The sequence below is a fragment of the Pogoniulus pusillus genome, chromosome 18 (genome assembly GCF_015220805.1).
Source record: "Pogoniulus pusillus isolate bPogPus1 chromosome 18, bPogPus1.pri, whole genome shotgun sequence".
Taxonomy (NCBI): domain Eukaryota; kingdom Metazoa; phylum Chordata; class Aves; order Piciformes; family Lybiidae; genus Pogoniulus; species Pogoniulus pusillus.
The window spans coordinates 4,157,748-4,176,255 of record NC_087281.1 but is presented as its reverse complement, the minus strand read 5'-3'; the positions used below and the strand labels follow the sequence as shown (position 1 = coordinate 4,176,255).

Here is an 18,508-nt window from a genome sequence, read left to right as displayed (position 1 = left end):
CTTGTGGTCCCTTCCAACCCTGACTGATTCTGTGAACAAAGAGGAAACAGAAAGCAGGAAAAGTCACAAAGAATGGGCTCTTAAGCTATGATTTCTATGCCATGACTTTCTAAACAGTGCTTTGAAAGAGACAGGCAGGCAGCTCTAAGCTCTGTTTTAGGTATTGTGAAGAGCAGTAACATTTTCTCTCACTTAATATTGCACCCTTAAGGGAGATCCCTCAGTAAACGAGGATGTTAGAAAGTTAAGTGTGCCATAATATGGTCTAGCCTTTACTGAAAGCAGAACTGCTCTGATTTATTACAGAAACTACTTCCCTGCAGACCAGGCACCCTGCTTTAAACATGCAGAGCACTCCAAATTCCTTTCTTCCCCACCCCCCGCCACGGATTTCAATGGGGAGGAGAAGACTTTCTGTCTCTGCCCTGCAGGCTTGAAGGGGGAACAGCAGGAGACCTTTCCACAGGTGTGCTGACCCATGTGGAAGCCTGTGCTGGAATCAGGCTGGTGCTTGGCTGGGTTTTTGAGCCCAGTATAAAATGGCAAATGGACACTTTGTCTAGAAAAGCATCAATAGAGCAGGGGAGGAGGTGTGAAGGGGTTCCCACCTTGACAGAGCTCCCGACAGGAGAAGTTCCTGCCATGAGAAAATACCCCTTTTGGACAGCTCCTGCCTTTCACATGGCTCTCAGTTTTACACCATCCCTACTTTTGGATGGTGTAGGAACCTTTCACCTGGCTCTCAGTTTTACACCATCTCTGCTTTTGGACAGCTCCTACCTTTCACCTGGCTCTCAGTTTTACAGCATCCCTGCTTTTGGACAGCTCCTGCCTTTCACATGGCTCTCAGTTTTACAGTGTCCCTGCTTTTGGACAGCTCCTACCTTTCACCTGGCTCTCAGTTTTACAGCATCCCTGCTTTTGGACAGCTCCTGCCTTTCACATGGCTCTCAGTTTTACAGTGTCCCTGCTTTTGGACAGCTCCTACCTTTCACCTGGCTCTCAGTTTTACAGCATCCCTGCTTTTGGACAGCTCCTGCCTTTCACATGGCTCTCAGTTTTACAGTGTCCCTGCTTTTGGACAGCTCCTACCTTTCACCTGGCTCTCAGTTTTACAGCATCCCTGCTTTTGGACAGCTCCTGCCTTTCACATGGCTCTCAGTTTTACAGTGTCCCTGCTTTTGGACAGCTCCTACCTTTCACCTGGCTCTCAGTTTTACACCATCCATGCTTTTGGACAGCTCCTACCATTCACATGGCTCTCAGTTTTACACAATCCCTGCCTTTGGGTGGTTCTCCCCACTTTTGCACCATTCTGTGCAAACTTGCAAGCTTGGCAAGTTCTGGGGTCCATTTCAGAGAGTTGCTGGTGGGACCTGGACTCGACTACTCTCAGACCACACAGCAGCCACCTTCCTGGCTGCCATTCTGAGCTGGGGAGTCCCTAACAGTTTGGCTCTCCCCTTCTGCTGCTGAGGCAGCATCACTTCCATGAATCCCTGTCTTGTGGCAGTCGTGTCCAGAGACACTTCTGAGTTTGGCAGCTTTGCCACTCGCCTTAGGTTGCTGCTGCCTGGATCCAGACTGTTGGATATTGCTTGCAGCATCAGGAGGCAGCTGAGAGCAGAGGAGTCCAGCAAGGGATCACCATTGAATACCTCTCTCACCTCTGTGAGTAAAGCCTGCTGTTCCCTTAACTCTCTGCTCAGCCTGATTGATAGTGGGGTAAAGCTGTGTTTATAGCTTAGCCTTTTCCACTTCCTGACTTCCTAAAGCTCTAAACTTGTCCATAACATCCTTTGATAATTAGAATCTGTAAATAAACCTACACTGGCTCTGTATCTAGTTTGGGGCTGGGGTCTTCAAGAAAATAAAATCATTCTATTTGTATAATTCCTGACTTGGCCACATTAGTTAGTTCCCTGCCCCCAAGACATGCAGACACTGCATCATTGGACAATCCCTTGTATCCTTAAAAGAAATCAATCAAGCAATGCATTAGAGCATGTGGGTCAGAATTAATGTTACTGAAAGGCAATACACATCACGTAATCAAGCCAGTGGTTTCATGCAAATTGTGTCTCCTCATAAAGGGGAAATACTCTGTGACCATTCATGGCAACTCTGATGTGGTAAGCATACACCCATGCAACTTTTATTCATGGAGTTAACATCACATCATGGTTTATTTTAAGAAATGTACTCACCTAAGGACTGGAAGAGGTCAGTCATCTTAGGATGATCCCAACAGGTTGTCTGTGTCTCATGACTACAAAGGAATGAGGTAATCTAAGTTTGAGGCCACATGCATAGACACTTCAAAGAACAAAAAGCCAAAGACATTCTGTTTTTCTGTGTTTAAGTGACAAGAAAAGTTTCAGCACTCTAAGCCAAAATTAGACAATCATATTTAACAATGCTTATTGATGCTGACAGAACAGATTCAATAGGCAGCATTGCTTAACCTACTGCTCAGCACTGCTGTTTCAATTCACTGAAGTTTCAAGTATGCCACTATGAAAGTCAAAGCACATCAGGTTTGCTGAAATCTCCAATTCATAGAATCATAGAATCAACCAGGTTGGAAAAGACCTCCAAGATCATCCAGTCCAACCTAGCACCCAGCCCTAGCCAGTCATCTAGACCATGGCACTAAGTGCCTCAGCCAGGCTTTGCTTCAACACCTCCAGGGACAGTGACTCCATCACCTCTCTGGGCAGCCCATTCCAATGGGCCAGTTGTGCTCTGGGAATCCAGCTGCTTGAGACAAAAGATAGAGGCTGGGAGCAGAGTGATCCCCCCCATAATCCAGGAAGAGATGGTTAATGACCTGCTACACCCCACAGAGGTAACACAAGTCTACGGGACTGGATGGAATCCAGTGGAGTTCTCAGAGATCTGGCAGAAGTGCTCAGCAAGTCACTTTCCATCACTTCTCAGTCCTGGTGGGACAGGGTGGTCCAGAAAGACTGGAAATTAGCCAGTGTGACACCCAGCCACAAGAATGGCTGCAAGGAGGATCTGGGAAACTACAGGACTGTCAGCTTGACTTCAATGCTGGGACAGCTGACAGAGCAGATAATCCTGAGTACCATCATGTAGTACCTGCAGGTCAACCAGATTATCAGCTGCAGCAGCCAGCAAGGGTTTAGGAAAGGCAGGTTTGATCAACCTGATTACCCTTTACAATGCAGTCACCTTCTTAGCCAATGAGGGAAAAGCTGTGGATGTCACTTCCAAGCAGGAGGCTTGGAACAAGATGATCCTTGTGGTCCCTTCCAACCCTTGACTGATTTTATGATTCTCTAAGTTTGCTGATGACACCAAGCTGGGTGGAAATATTGTTCTACTTGAGAGCAGGGAGGCTCTGCAGAGGGTTCTAGACAGACTAATCAATGGGCCAAAGGCAACTGTGTGCATTGCAATAAGGCTAAATGCCAGGTTCTGCACTTTGGCTACAATAACCCCCGACAGGGCTACAGATTTGGGGAGGAGTGTTTGGAAAGCTGCCTCGTAGAGAATGATCTGAGGGTGTTACAGTATCACAGTGTTGATCAATAGCTGGCTGAACATGAGCCAGTGGTATGCACCAATGGCCAAGATTAACAGCATCCTGCCCATATCAGGAACAGTGCTACCAGCAGGATCAAGGAAATGATTGTCCCCCTGGCCTTAGCACTGGTGAGGCCACATCACAGTATCACAGTATCATCAGGGTTGGAAGAGACCTCACAGATCATCAAGTCCAACCCTTTACCACAGAGCTCAAGGCCAGACCATGGCACCAAGTGCCACGTCCAGTCCTGCCTTGAACAGCTCCAGGGACGGCGACTCCACCACCTCCCCGGGCAGCCCATTCCAGTGTCCAATGACTCTCTCAGGGAAGAACTTTCTCCTCACCTCCAGCCTAAATCTCCCCTGGCACAGCCTGAGGCTGTGTCCTCTTGTTCTGGTGCTGGCCACCTGAGAGAAGAGAGCAACCTCCTCCTGGCCACAACCTCCCCTCAGGTAGCTGTAGACAGCAATAAGGTCTCCCCTGAGCCTCCTCTTCTCCAGGCTAACCAATCCCAGCTCCCTCAGCCTCTCCTCGTAGGGCTGTGCTCAAGGCCTCTCCCCAGCCTCGTCGTCGTTCTCTGGACACATTCAAGCATCTCAATGTCCCTCCTAAACTGGGGGGCCCAGAACTGAACACAGCACTCAAGGTGTGGTCTAACCAGTGCAGAGTACAGGGGCAGAATGACCTCCCTGCTCCTGCCTGAGGAGGGTCAGGGGAGACCTTATTGCTGTCTACAACTACCTGAGGGGAGGTTGTGGCCAGGAGGAGGTTGCTCTCTTCTCTCAGGTGGCCAGCACCAGAACAAGAGGACACAGCCTCAGGCTGCACCAGGGGAGATTTAGGCTGGAGGTGAGGAGAAAGTTCTTCACTGAGAGAGTCATTGGACACTGGAATGGGCTGCCCGGGGAGGTGGTGGAGTCGCTGTCCCTGGAGCTGTTCAAGGCAGGACTGGACGTGGCACTTGGTGCCATGGTCTGGCCTTGAGCTGTGTGGTAAAGGGTTGGACTTGATGATCTATGAGGTCTCTTCCAACCCTGATGATACTGTGATACTGTGATAATCTCCAAAGGTTCCTTCCAACCCCTATCACTCTGTCTTTCTGTGAAATGAACTTCTTTGTATATCTCCAGGAGCCTCAACCTGTCCATGGAGTAGTGGGGGGAAAAAAAATCAATTATTTCACTTCCATCTTGTTGTGTATAAGAAAAAAATAGAGATAGTTTCATCATTCTCTTCAATAATTTATCATCATGGACACTGGACACTGAAACAGCACTTTGTACTATGCTAAACTGGATTCTGCTGCTGTAGCCATTTGCACAAAACATTACCTGAAATCAGGACCTTTACTGATCACTAAGGCATTAGCAGCAGGCAGAACTCTCTCTGCCCTTGCCAAATCTTGAATGGCATAACAACATCTGCAGTTTATAAAGACGTTGTGAAACGTAACCAGGGTGACTATGGAGTTTGATATTGATCAGTTTAATGATTACACCAAGATATGCCCTGCATGACATTAAACTCACTGTGACCCCTTTTGTATTCCCCTTTTGTTTCTTCTGCACAGTACAAATACCTAATAACTCACAGCATTGAAAGGTACACAGCTAAAGAGCACTTACACTAGATCTGAAAGAACAGCAGTCAGAAATGCCACCATCAAGATCTTACAGTTTGAGGTTTTCATCGGTTAAATTCTATTATGACAGAATCATAGAACCAACCAGGTTGGAAGAGATCTCCAAGATCATCCACTCCAACCCAGCACCCAGCCCTGTCCAACCAACCAGACCACAGCACTGAGTGCCTCAGCCAGGCTTTGCTTGAACACCTCCAGGCACAGTGACTCCACCACCTCCCTGGGCAGCCCATTCCAATGCCAATCACTCTCTCTGCCAACAACTTCCTCCTAACATCCAGCCTAGATCTCACAACTTGCGACTGTGTTCCCTTGTTCTGTTGCTGCTTGCCTGGCAGAGGAAACCAACCTGCACCTGGCTACAGCCTCCCTTCAGGTAGTCGTAGACAGCAATCAGGTCACCCCTGACCCTCCTCTTCTCCAGGCTAAACAAACCCCCAGCTCCCTCAGCCTCTCCTCACAGGGCTGTGCTCCAGGCCCCTCACCAGTTTCATTGCCCTTCTCTGGACACCTTCCAGTACTTCAACTCTTGAATTGAGGAGCCCAGAACTGGACACAGCACTTAAGGTGGGACCTGACCAGTGCTGAGTCCAGGGGCAGAATAACCTCCCTTGTCCTGCTGGCCACACTGTTCCTGACAGGGAAGACTCAAACTACAGAAAACCTCCTATGAATTGTTGTTAAGAAAAAACCCAAACCCAAACAGATGGCAGAAAGAACTAAAAATCACATCAACAGAGGCAATGCCATTTACCAAATTTGATTTGCACAGTAAAACAATTCAAGAGGAGAAAAGAGACAAGCTAAATTGTCTAAGTAAGTTCAGTTCAACCAAATATCTGCCATCAGCTCAAGGTGCACACACCTTGGTAAACCCAGGCTCCATGAAGAAATGACTGGATGAGGCACTTAGTGCCATGGTTGGGTTGACTGGCTAGGGCTGGGGGACAGGTTGGACTGGATGAGCTTGGAGGTCTCTTCCAACATGGTTGATTCTATGATTCTTTCTTTCAGCCAAGCAGAACAGCGACTCCCTTCCAAAATACCCAAACCCAGACTGCCTCTGAGCTCCCAGAGCAGAGGAATTGGGGCACTGTTTCCTCAACCTTCCCATGCTTCTGTTACCTGATTAAATAAACCTCAGAAAGTGTGGTCATGCCAATCTTTAGTAAACAGATTGAGGAGTGAAATAACAAAGGGCTCTAAAGCCACCACGGTGTGTCAGCACACTAATTAGAATCATAGAATCAACCAGGTTGAAGAGACCTCCAAGATCATCCAGTCCAACCTAGCATCCAGCCCTATCCACTCAACTAGATCATATCATAGTATCATAGAATCAACCAGGTTGGAAGAGACCTCCAAGATCATCCAGTCCAACCTAGCATTCAGCCCTATACACTCAACTAGATCATATCATAGTATCATAGAATCAACCAGGTTGGAAGAGACCTCCAAGATCATCCAATCCAACCTAGCACCCAGCCCTATCCAGTCAACTAGATCATATCATAGTATCATAGAATCAACCAGGTTGGAAGAGACCTCCAAGATCATCCAATCCAACCTAGCACCCAGCCCTAGCCAATCAACCAGACCATGGCACTAAGTGCCTCAGCCAGACTTCTCTTGAACACCTCCAGGGATGGTGCCTCCACCACCTCCCTGGGCAGCCCATTCTAATGGGAGGATCTCTTCTGCTGAGACACATTTACACACACATAGAGGTGTAAGTTACCTCTGGCATCAGGGAAAAAAAAAACAACCAGAACAAATGCTGTTCATCTGAAAATACAGAACTCTTGCATCAGTTTGACATTCTCCCTACAGACTCATTGCTACCTAAAGTGCTCCCTCCTGCCTTCACAGCTGCGGTTCCCTATTAAACTCCTTTCTTGTGCTGCAATAAAACTGCAGTGTAGTAATTTTTCTTAAATACTCATCTTAGAGGTACAACTACATCATCCTCTGCAGTGATGCCACTTGCTGAATATTTTACATTTCTCATTCAAGAACACTCACCAAAAAAGCAATCACAACAAAGATATGAATTTATAGCTGCCTAAGAGAAGTTTATGAGGTTTTCTTTCTTTTCAGGATTCAAAGAGTCTGATTCCTATTGGCATTTATTTCCCTTTCAGAATTCCTTTTTTTTTTTTTTTTTACATCTCATTTTTCAGCCACTAATCATTGAATCATACTTTTCTTCTTCTCATTCTCCTGTTTTTCTTCCTTATTCCTCAAAATGAACAACTTCTTGAGTACCGCACCTGTGTCCAGTTCTGGGGGTCCAAAATTCAAGAGAGATGTTGAGATACTGGAAGGTGTCCAGAGAAGGGCAACAAAGCTGGTGAGGGGCCTGGAGCACAGCCCTGTGAGGAGAGGCTGAGGGAGCAGCCTGAGAAGAGGCTCAGGACAGAGCTCATTGCTGTCTACAACTACCTAAAGGCAGGATGTAGTGAGGTGGAGTTGGTCTCTTCTGACAGGCATCCAGCAACAGAACAAGGGGACACAGCCTCAAGTTGTGCCAGGGGAGGTCTGGGCTGGATGTTAGGAGGAAGTTGTTGTCAGAGAGAGTGATTGGCATTGGAATGGGCTGCCCAGGGAGGTGGTGGAGGCACCGTCCCTGGAGGTGTTTAAGCAAAGCCTGGCTGAGGCACTTAGTGCCATGGTCTGGTTGATTGTCTAGGGCTGGGTGCTAGGTTGGACTGGCTGATCTTGGAGGTCTCTTCCAACCTGGCTGATTCTATGATTCTCTGATTCTTGCAGGATTACACCTAGTGCACACACTGGAAAGAGACTTTCATGATAAAAAAGACATTTCTCAAAACTTGAATCTGGCTGAAGTGGGGCAAGGGAAGCCTCCAGAAACTAAAAAAGAGAATTACTATGAAGAAGAGAAATGCACATTAAATGTCCATGTGAAAAATATTTGTTGACTCTGTTCTCTATCCTCCAACTCTGAATATACCTTTGAGCTCCACAGATTTCTCCCCACAAGACACCTGATAAATACTCCCAACTTCATCTACCAGATCCAGTCAGGTTGAGTAGGAAGGTGAATTGCCATAAGAAAAAAAAGACTGTTTTGAGTATAGATTCATGGAATGGTTTGAGTTGGAAGAGACCTTAAAATATCTAGTTCCAACTCCTCTGCCATGGGGAGAGACAGCTCCCACTAGACCAGATTTCTTATCTAGCCTGGTCTTAAACACTTCAAGGGATGAGGCATGCACAACTTCTCTGGGCAACCTGTTCCAGTGTATCATCACCCTCATAGTAAAGAACTTCTTCCGAATGCCTAATCTAAGCCTACCCTTATCTGGTTTGGGTAGTTTTCCCACTTGCTCTCTGTATTTATTCTTAATTACTGGTGTAAGTGTGATCATTTTAACTGCACTGCTGAGCCTAGGCAGTCAGTGTGCCTCCACAGCCAACCTCTGCCCTCTCCTCTTCCACTTGGGGCTGAGAGGAGAACCTCTCTTCCAGTGTGTCACAGCTTTCTGTTATCTCCTGCAAAACTTCTCATTAGAGGCACAAATGTTTGTATAGAGAACTCCAGGATCTTCTCACAGCTCCAGAACAACTGTCACACCTCAGGAATGATGACAGGATGTTTGATCAACACAGATTTACTGTTGCCTGCTTTTCAAAGCTCTCAAGGACTCATAAATCATTTGAAGCACAAAATGTGGCCCTCAGATTTCTGACAGAGAAATAGGCAATGGCACAAAGTCCTCACTGATGTGCTTTCAGAATGAATTATCTGTGGGTTCAATTCACAGTCATCCTATAGATTTAAAGACTCTCTCTTTTTTTCTCAGATTCATACTGACAACATTTTAGCACTCATTTCTTTTCAGCCTAAAATGAACTGCTCTGGGTCTGACTTACTATACACTGTACCTTCTCAAATTTTTCTCTCTCTTGTAAAAAGTTTATGCTCTCAGTTGCTATGTCTTACTATAAAGCATTGGCAAATAGTACATAAATGCTGATGCAGTGAGAGAACCCAGGTTAAGAACTGCTCCAAGTAGAACACATAAAAAATGACAGATGAGGCAGCAGTGTGTCCAGGTGGCCAAGAGAGCCAAAGGCATCCTGGCCTGCATCAGGAACAGTTTCTTCCAAACTGGTTGATTCTATGATTCTGTGATTCTATTTAACAAGGCCAAGTGCAGGATTCTGCACTTTGGCCACAACAACCCCAAGCAGCGCTATAGGCTGGGGACTGAGTGGCTGGAAAGCAGCCAGGAGGAAAGGGACCTGGGGGTGCTGATAGAGAGTAGGCTGAAGATGAGCCAGCAATGTGCCCAGGTGGCCAAGAGAGCCAATGGCATCCTGGCCTGCATCAGGAGCAGTGTGGCCAGCAGGACAAGGGAGGTTATTCTGCCCCTGTACTCAGCACTGCTCAGGCCACACCTTGAGTGCTGTGCCCAGCTCTGGGCTCCTCAATTCAAGAGAGATGTTGAGGTGCTGGAAGGTGTCCAGAGGAGGCTGACAAAGCTGGTGAGGGGCCTGGAGCACAAATCCTATGAGGAGAGGTTGAGGGAGCTGGGGGGTGTGCAGCCTGCAGAAGAGGAGGCTCAGGGCAGAGCTCATTGCTGTCTACAACTACCTGAAGGGACATAGTAGCCAGGTGGGGTTGGGCTCTTCTGCCAGGCAAGCAGCAACAGAAGAAGGGGACACAGTCTCAAGCTGTGCTGGGTGAGGTCTAGGCTGGATTTTAGGAGGAAGTTGTTGGCAGAGAGAGTGATTGGCATTGGAATGGGCTGCCCAGGGAGGTGGTGGAGGCACCGTCCCTGAAGGTCTTCAAGAAAGGACTGGCTGAGGCACTTAGTGTCATGGTCTGGTTGACTGGATAGGGCTAGGGGATAGGTTGGACTGGCTGAGCTTGGAGGTCTCTTCCAACCTGGGTGATTCTGTGATTCTACAAATGATCTCAGAGGTCTCTTCCAACCAAAATGGTTCTGTGACTGTTGTGTGATCTCTGCCATCACCTATCTGTTTGAGGGTAATTTCTACTTAGAGTTTGTCACTGATTTATTTTTACAGCATGCAAAGCAATAAACATGAAAATATATAGCACACACAGCATACCAATGTGCAGAGAAATACTGATGGCAGTTCTAGTCACTATTTAGTACCTACACTTCTCTGTCTGATTATGGTGATAGCAGTTATGCTTAAGGAAAAAGACAGAGCAAACTTACTTGATATAGTAGGGCACTTTGTTATGTGAAACAGATCTTTGCCATGGAAACTGTACTGAAGCTGAGGAAATAAAGAAAAGGCATTTATCAGAAAGCATCTGTCAATAATAATAACAATCATCATCATCCAACCATATTTATTTCACAATCAAAACAGTTACAATACATTAAAGGGGAACAACTGAAACTTCCCAGACAACTTTCAGTAATTGGAAAATCATCTGGCAATGTATCAGGGTGATTCTAGGCATATATTTGATGCTAAGATGGAAATGGAACAAATGAGGTGATTCAACTGCAACAAAGGACAGTAAATTCTGACTGAGCTAACCACCCAGAGAAAATAGAGACACTGAGGAAAATAGGTTTTCCTACTTCTGAAGAATTATTATCAATTTAAGCTTTGAAAAGAAATGCTTCCACTACTACAGTTACAGCTCTGCAATAGGGGGAAACAATAAAAAGCAGAAATATCATCCTTATTGTTATTACTTACAACTTTTAGGATTCAAGTTTAATATTAACTATTAAGGATTCAAGTTAGAGTCAAGATTCAATAGGAAAAAGAAAGGTAGAAATATCAACCTTGTTTTCATTAGTTACAACCTTTAGGATTCAAGTTTAATATTAACTATTAGGGATTCAAGCTCGATTCAAGATGCAACAGCAATAAAACCAAGGTAGAAATATCAACCTTATTTTTGTTAGTTACAACCTTTAGGATTCAAGTTTAATATTAACTATTAGGGATTCAAGTTAGATTCAAGACTCAATAGGAAAAAGAAAGGTAGAAATATCAACCTTATTTTTATTAGTGACAACTTCTAGGATTCAAGTTAGAAATATCAACCTTATTTTTATTAGTTACAACCTTTAGGATTCAAGTTTAATATTATGTATTAGGGATTCAAGTTAGATTCAAGATGCAATAGCAATAAAAACAAGGTAGAAATATCAACTTTATTTTTGTTAGTTATAACTTTTAGGATTCAAGTTTAATATTATCTATTAGGGATTCAAGTTAGATTCAAGATGCAATAGAGAAAAAAAACAAGCTAGAAATATCAACTTCATTTTTGTTAGTTACAACCTTTAGGATTCAAGTTTAATATTAACTATTAGGGATTCAAGTTAGATTCAAGATGCAATAGAGAAAAAAAACAAGCTAGAAATATCAACTTCTTTTTTGTTAGTTACAACCTTTAGGATTCAAGTTTAATATTATCTATTAGGGATTCAAGTTAGATTCAAGATGCAATAGAGAAAAAAAGCTAGAAATATCAACTTCTTTTTTGTTAGTTACAACCTTTAGGATTCAAGTTTAATATTAACTATTAGGGATTCAAGTTAGATTCAAGATGCATTAGCAATAAAACCAAGGTAGAAATATCAACCTTATTTTTGTTAGTTACAACCTTTAGGATTCAAGTTTAATATTAACTATTAGGGATTGAAGTTAGATTCAAGACTCAATAGGAAAAAGAAAGGTAGAAATATCAACCTTGTTTTTATTAGTGACAACTTCTAGGATTCAAGTTAGAAATATCAACCTTATTTTTATTAGTTACAACCTTTAGGATTCAAGTTTAATATTATGTATTAGGGATTCAAGTTAGATTCAAGATGCAATAGCAATAAAAACAAGGTAGAAATATCAACTTTATTTTTGTTAGTTACAACTTTTAGGATTCAAGTTTAATATTATCTATTAGGGATTCAAGTTAGATTCAAGATGCAATAGAGAAAAAAAACAAGCTAGAAATATCAACTTCATTTTTGTTAGTTACAACCTTTAGGATTCAAGTTTAATATTAACTATTAGGGATTCAAGCTCGATTCAAGATGCAATAGCAATAAAAACAAGGTAGAAATATCAACCTTATTTTTGTTAGTCACAACCTTTAGGATTCAAGTTTAATATTAACTATTAGGGATTCAAGTTAGATTCAAGATGCAATAGCAAAAAAACCAAGGTAGAAATATCAACTTTATTTTTGTTAGTCACAACCTTTAGGATTCAAGTTTAATATTAACTATTAGGGATTGAAGTTAGATTCAAGACTCAATAGGAATAAGAAAGGTAGAAATATCAACCTTATTTTTATTAGTGACAACTTCTAGGATTCAAGTTAGAAATATCAACCTTATTTTTATTAGTTACAACCTTTAGGATTCAAGTTTAATATTATGTATTAGGGATTCAAGTTAGATTCAAGATGCAATAGCAATAAAAACAAGGTAGAAATATCAACTTTATTTTTGTTAGTTATAACTTTTAGGATTCAAGTTTAATATTATCTATTAGGGATTCAAGTTAGATTCAAGATGCAATAGAGAAAAAAAAACAAGCTAGAAATATCAACTTCTTTTTTGTTAGTTACAACCTTTAGGATTCAAGTTTAATATTAACTATTAGGGATTCAAGTTAGATTCAAGATGCATTAGCAAAAAAATCAAGGTAGAAATATCAACTTTATTTTTGTTAGTTACAACTTTTAGGATTCAAGTTTAATATTAACTATTAGGGATTGAAATTAGATTCAAGACTCAATAAGAAAAAGAAAGGTAGAAATATCAACCTTATTTTTATTAGTGACAACTTCTAGGATTCAAGTTAAATATGAACTATTAGAGATTGAAGTTAGATTCAAGACTCAATAGGAAAAAGAAAGGTAGAAATATCAACCTTGTTTTTATTAGTTCCAACTTATAGGATTCAAGTTTAATATGAACTATTAGGGATTGAAGTTAGATTCAAGACTCAATAGGAAAAAGAAAGGTAGAAATATCAACCTTGTTTTTATTAGTTACAACTTTTAGGATTCAAGTTAAAGATTAACTATTAGGGATTCAAGTTAGATTCAAGATTCAATAGAGAAAAAATAGGTAGAAATATCAACCTTATTTTTGTTAAGTTACAACTTTTAGGATTCATGTGAGAAATATCAACCTTATTTTTATTAGTTACAACTTTTAAGATTCAAGTTTAATATTAACTATTAAGGATTTAAGTTAGAGTCAAGATGCAATAGGGGAAAAAAAAGTAGAAATATCAACCTTATTAGTTACAACTTTAAGGATTCAAGTTTAATATTAACTATTAAGGATTCAAGTTAGAGTCAAGATGCAATAGGGGAAAAAAAAGTAGAAATATCAACCTTATTAGTTACAACTTTTAGGATTCAAGTTTAATATTAACTATGAGGGATTCAAGTTAGATTCAAGATTTAATAGCAAAAAACAAGGTAGAAATATCAACCTTGTTTTTATTAGTTACAACTTTTAGGATTCAAGTTTAATATTAACTGGGCTGCCCAGGGAGGTGGTGGAGGTGCTGTCCCTGGAGATGTTCAAGAGAAGAGTGAATGAGGCACTTAGTGCCATGGTCTGGTTGATTGGCTGAGGCTGGGTGCTAGGCTAGATTGGATGAGCTTGGAGGTCTCTTCCAACCTGGCTGATTCTATAAATGACAACTGTGAGCTGGTCATTTAACAAGGGTGGAATGGCAAGCTGCAGACTCATACAATTTGGAGGAATAGTAACAGGTAGGTGAGGTAAATTAAAAATATCCACTGCAAAATGAAAACAGATAAAAACCTCCCCTCTAATTCTGGAGTGCAGCTTTAGAAATAAAGATTTGAGGGAAACATATCCATCATAATCTCAGTTTTAGGAGTTTGAGATTATTTCATTCAAGACCACTACATTACTTGTTCCTCACAATAAAAACTCATTCTAAGAAGGTTTGAAAAATCTGATTTAGAATGCACACTCATTCAACATGTCGTGATGAAACCTTCATTTTTCCAGATTTAGTATCTTTTATTACTTTCTTTTTGAAGTTCCTGTCTCTGACTTTCATTTTATGGACCTTACATGATGTTGTAGGTATTAAGTTCTATCATTGTCTAGCTCGAGCTTTTAAAAAGGTTTGGTTGGTTGTTTTCTGTTGTTCTTGGTTTGGTTTTTTTCAAAGCTTTTTTTGAGTGGGCAAGAAGGTTCTTTGTTTTTAACCACTAATTTAAATGGTATACTGCATACTACTTAGTTCTGCAGGACTGATAATTTGGCTATGGCTGTTTGTGGTATCTACCAACATGCTTTCTGGAAATTTTCCCTTCTTGACTTTCATATATAACACAAAAAGCAATGCCCCCATAAAACTGCAGAACATGGCCTAAGCAAGGCTGCAGCATGCTCCTCAAGAGAGATGTTGAGATACTGGAACATGTCCAGAGAAGGGCAACAAAGCTGGTGGGGGGCCTGGAGCACAGCCCTGTGAGGAAAGGCTGAGGGAGCTGGGGGTGTGCAGCCTGCAGAAGAGGAGGCTCAGGGCAGACCTCATTGCTGTCTACAACTCCCTGAAGGGAGGCTGTAGCCAGGTGGGGGTTGGGCTCTTGTGCCAGGCAAGCAGCAACAGAAGAAGGGGACACAGTCTCAAGTTGTGCCAGGGGAGGTCTAGGCTGGATGTGAGGAGGAAGTTGTTGTCAGAGAGAGTGATTGGCATTGGAATGGGCTGCCCAGGGAGGTGGTGGAGTCACTGTCCCTGGAGGTGTTCAGTCAAAGCCTGGATGAGGCACTTAGTGCCATGGTCTAGTTGGTTGGAGAGGGCTGGGTGCTAGGTTGGACTGGATGATCTTAGAGGTCTCTTCCAACCTGGTTGATTCTATGATTCTGTGCTAGAGTTAGGGAGAAATATAAATACCTTCTTTCTAATGCCCAGTCTAAATCTTCCCTTCTGTAGTTTAAAACCATTGCTCCTTGTCCTATTGCTACATGTCTTTGTAAGCAATCCCTCCCCAACTTTCCCGGAGGCTCTCTTCAATTCAAAGAGGCTGCACTGCCTTATCAGCATAGAATCATAGAATCAGCCAGGTTGGAAAAGACCTTCAACATCATCCAGTCCAACCTAGCACCCAGCCCTCTCCAATCAACTAGACCATGGCACTAAGTGCCTCAGTCAGGCTTTGCTTCAACACCTCCTGGGATGGCCACTGCACCACCCCCCTGGGCAGCCCATTCCAATGCCAATCACCCTCTCTGGCCAACTTCCTCCTAACATCCAGCCTAGACCTCCCCTGGCACAGCTTGAGACTGTGTCCCCTTGTTCTGTTGCTGCTTGCCTGGCAGAAGAGACCAACCCCACAGGTCAAACCTTGTAGCAAAGGGAGGACAAAGAATAAAGCATCCAGGGGGGCAACCACAACTTGAGAGATACTGCAACGATTTCCAAAGGCAGAATGTCAGTAGAGTTATGAAGACAAAACACTCCTACAAAACCAGGGAGATAGATAGCAGCATGGAAAAGGAATTTCCTGTACCTCAAGCCACAGGAAGCCTGGAATAAAGAGCAGTCACTGTTTTAACAAGCTGTTACAGCTCATATGCATCTATTAAAACTTACTGGAAAGAAAGTGCTGTGATGCAGGTCCAAAATCTCGGTGTGCCTCGTGTAACTGTTTAAGGCGGTCCTCTACCGACACCTGCACATAAACAAGATTTACATTGCATTTATTTTGTAACACCAGGGCCATGATAATAAAAACACTCACTTGCATTCATTTTTAGTTAAATTGGTCTGTGTGTCATAACACTTATTTGTCATCCAGATACTCAAAGCTATCTTATTTGCTTGCTAAAAGTCACATTCATATCTTGCAGTGTTCTCCCGTTGAGTAGTGTAGATGAATAACAAGCAATAGTTGTTTCACAATGACTATAGCCAACCAGTGATGTTTCCAGCCTCCTCCCACCCCTTCTGTTGTTCCATAGTCAGCAGGTCTTAGTCTGACTCTACTGATGTCATAGCTGCTTTTCCATCAGAGAACCATTCAGAAGATACCACTTCGCTGGTTGACCTGATGCTCCTCTGGTTAGTTAACTGAAACTACATAGGCACAACCAGCAGCAGTTTGGCTGCTCAGTTGAGAGGGTATACAAACAAAAAACAACCACAAAACAACCCCCAAAACAAACAACTAAGAAATAAAAAATGAACAAAAAATTACTGCCAAATTACATTAGGAAAGGGAAGGCCTTGAGCACAGCCCTATGAGGAGAGGCTGAGGGAGCTGGGATTGGTTAGCCTGGAGAAGAGGAGGCTCAGGGGAGACCTTATTGCTGTCTACAACTACCTGAGGGGTGGTTGTGGCCAGGAGGAGGTTGCTCTCTTCTCTCAGGTGGCCAGCACCAGAACAAGAGGACACAGCCTCAGGCTGCACCAGGGGAAATTTAGGCTGGAGGTGAGGAGAAAGTTCTTCCCTGAGAGAGTCATTGGACACTGGAATGGGCTGCCCGGGGAGGTGGTGGAGTCGCCGTCCCTGGAGCTGTTCAAGGCAGGACTGGACGTGGCACTTGGTGCCATGGTCTGGCCTTGAGCTCTGTGGTAAAGGGTTGGACTTGATGATCTGTGAGGTCTCTTCCAACCTTGGTGATACTGTGATACTGTGACTGACACATTTTGCCTCTCACAAAAGGCCTAGACCAGGTTCTGAAAATTCAAGTCCCACTACTCCCCAGCTAGAGAGGCAATGGACCCTGTGTCTTTCTCAGGTCTTTAAAACACTTAATATCACTGCCAGAAGCCAGGCAAAGAAATAAATAGCTGCTGAATCACAGCAAATATCTCCTACTAAAAGCAACAGTGAGAAAGTGCAAAAACTTATAAAGTAACTTTAACTGATGTAAGAAACTGCACTAAATTATTCTCTGTGAAACTGTGCACGAGTTTAAACTGCAATCAGGCTCATTGATTTGCTTTTCTCAGGCCATTTAAGCACAATAATCTCCTGTTTCCTAAATCTAAACATTCTGTTGCTCACACCTTACTACAGTCCTACTAATGCTTAAGTGACTTCAAGGGAAATTCCGTGCAGAAAACTGCACATTCAGAATCAAAACAGCTTTCACAGGAGTTGGAAACACAACAGAGGGATGTGCACTGGTTTTCAGTACCAGCTACTTATGCAGCAAGTATGCTGCTGTCAGACATACTAAACAAATGGATGTAGCAGTAGTTCCCACTGGTGTCCAGAGGTTAATGCAGTCTCCTGAGTCACTAAACTGCTGAGACAGCTTGGAAGAAAAAGCTTTTGTTTAAGCCACACAAGGCAAGACAGCTTCTTTTGCTGCTTTGGTACCACTGAGGTAACACCTTACATTAAGAAATGATGAACCAATGGTGATAACACATCTTATGCGAGCAGAAGAAATTATGAAGCATCCCTTTTCCCCTACTGCATTGTGGTGGAAGGCCTGTAGGCCCAAACAGAGGCTTGTTTATGCCTCTACATGCCTGGACGTGCTTTTCTGCCAGGACCCCTGATTGTAAACAGGCTGTGTAAGCCACACACACCCCAGCCTGCGTCTCCCTGGAGCCAGCAGTGAGCCAGCAGTGTTCCCAGGTGGCCAAGAGAGCCAGTGGCATCCTGGCCTGCATCAGGAATGGTGTGGCCAGCAGGAGCAGGGAGGTCATTCTGCCCCTGTACTCTGCACTGGTTAGACCACACCTTGAGTGCTGTGTTCAGTTCTGGGCCCCCCAGTTTAGGAGGGACATTGAGATGCTTGAGCGTGTCCAGAGAAGGGCGACGAGGCTGGGGAGAGGCCTTGAGCACAGCCCTACGAGGAGAGGCTGAGGGAGCTGGGATTGGTTAGCCTGGAGAAGAGGAGGCTCAGGGGAGACCTTATTGCTGTCTACAACTACCTGAGGGGAGGTTGTGGCCAGGAGGAGGTTGCTCTCTTCTCTCAGGTGGCCAGCACCAGAACAAGAGGACACAGCCTCAGGCTGTGCCAGGGGAAATTTAGGCTGGAGGTGAGGAGAAAGTTCTTCACTGAGAGAGTCATTGGACACTGGAATGGGCTGCCCGGGGAGGTGGTGGAGTCGCCGTCCCTGGAGCTGTTCAAGGCAGGATTGGACGTGGCACTTGGTGCCATGGTCTGGCCTTGAGCTCTGTGGTAAAGGGTTGGACTTGATGATCTGTGAGGTCTCTTCCAACCCTGATGATACTGTGAGACTGTGAAATCCATGTGATCCCCATATTTGGGAAAGTCCAGGCAAGAGCCTTATGCCCATTGTGGTAAGGTTTGGCTAACTGCCAA

General features: G+C 43.5%; 1 protein-coding gene across 1 annotated transcript in view; it reads right to left on the bottom strand.

Moving 5' to 3' along the window:
- Positions 1 to 18,508, bottom strand: part of UTRN (utrophin) — a 481,902-nt gene that overhangs the window by 70,587 nt on the left and 392,807 nt on the right. Inside the window, exons 58-60 of the mRNA XM_064158262.1 lie at positions 15,816 to 15,894; positions 10,412 to 10,472; positions 2,208 to 2,269 (exon numbers count right to left, since the gene is read on the bottom strand). Coding sequence (XP_064014332.1) covers positions 2,208 to 2,269; positions 10,412 to 10,472; positions 15,816 to 15,894 — 202 coding nt within the window. The remainder of the gene's footprint in view (positions 1 to 2,207; positions 2,270 to 10,411; positions 10,473 to 15,815; positions 15,895 to 18,508) is intronic.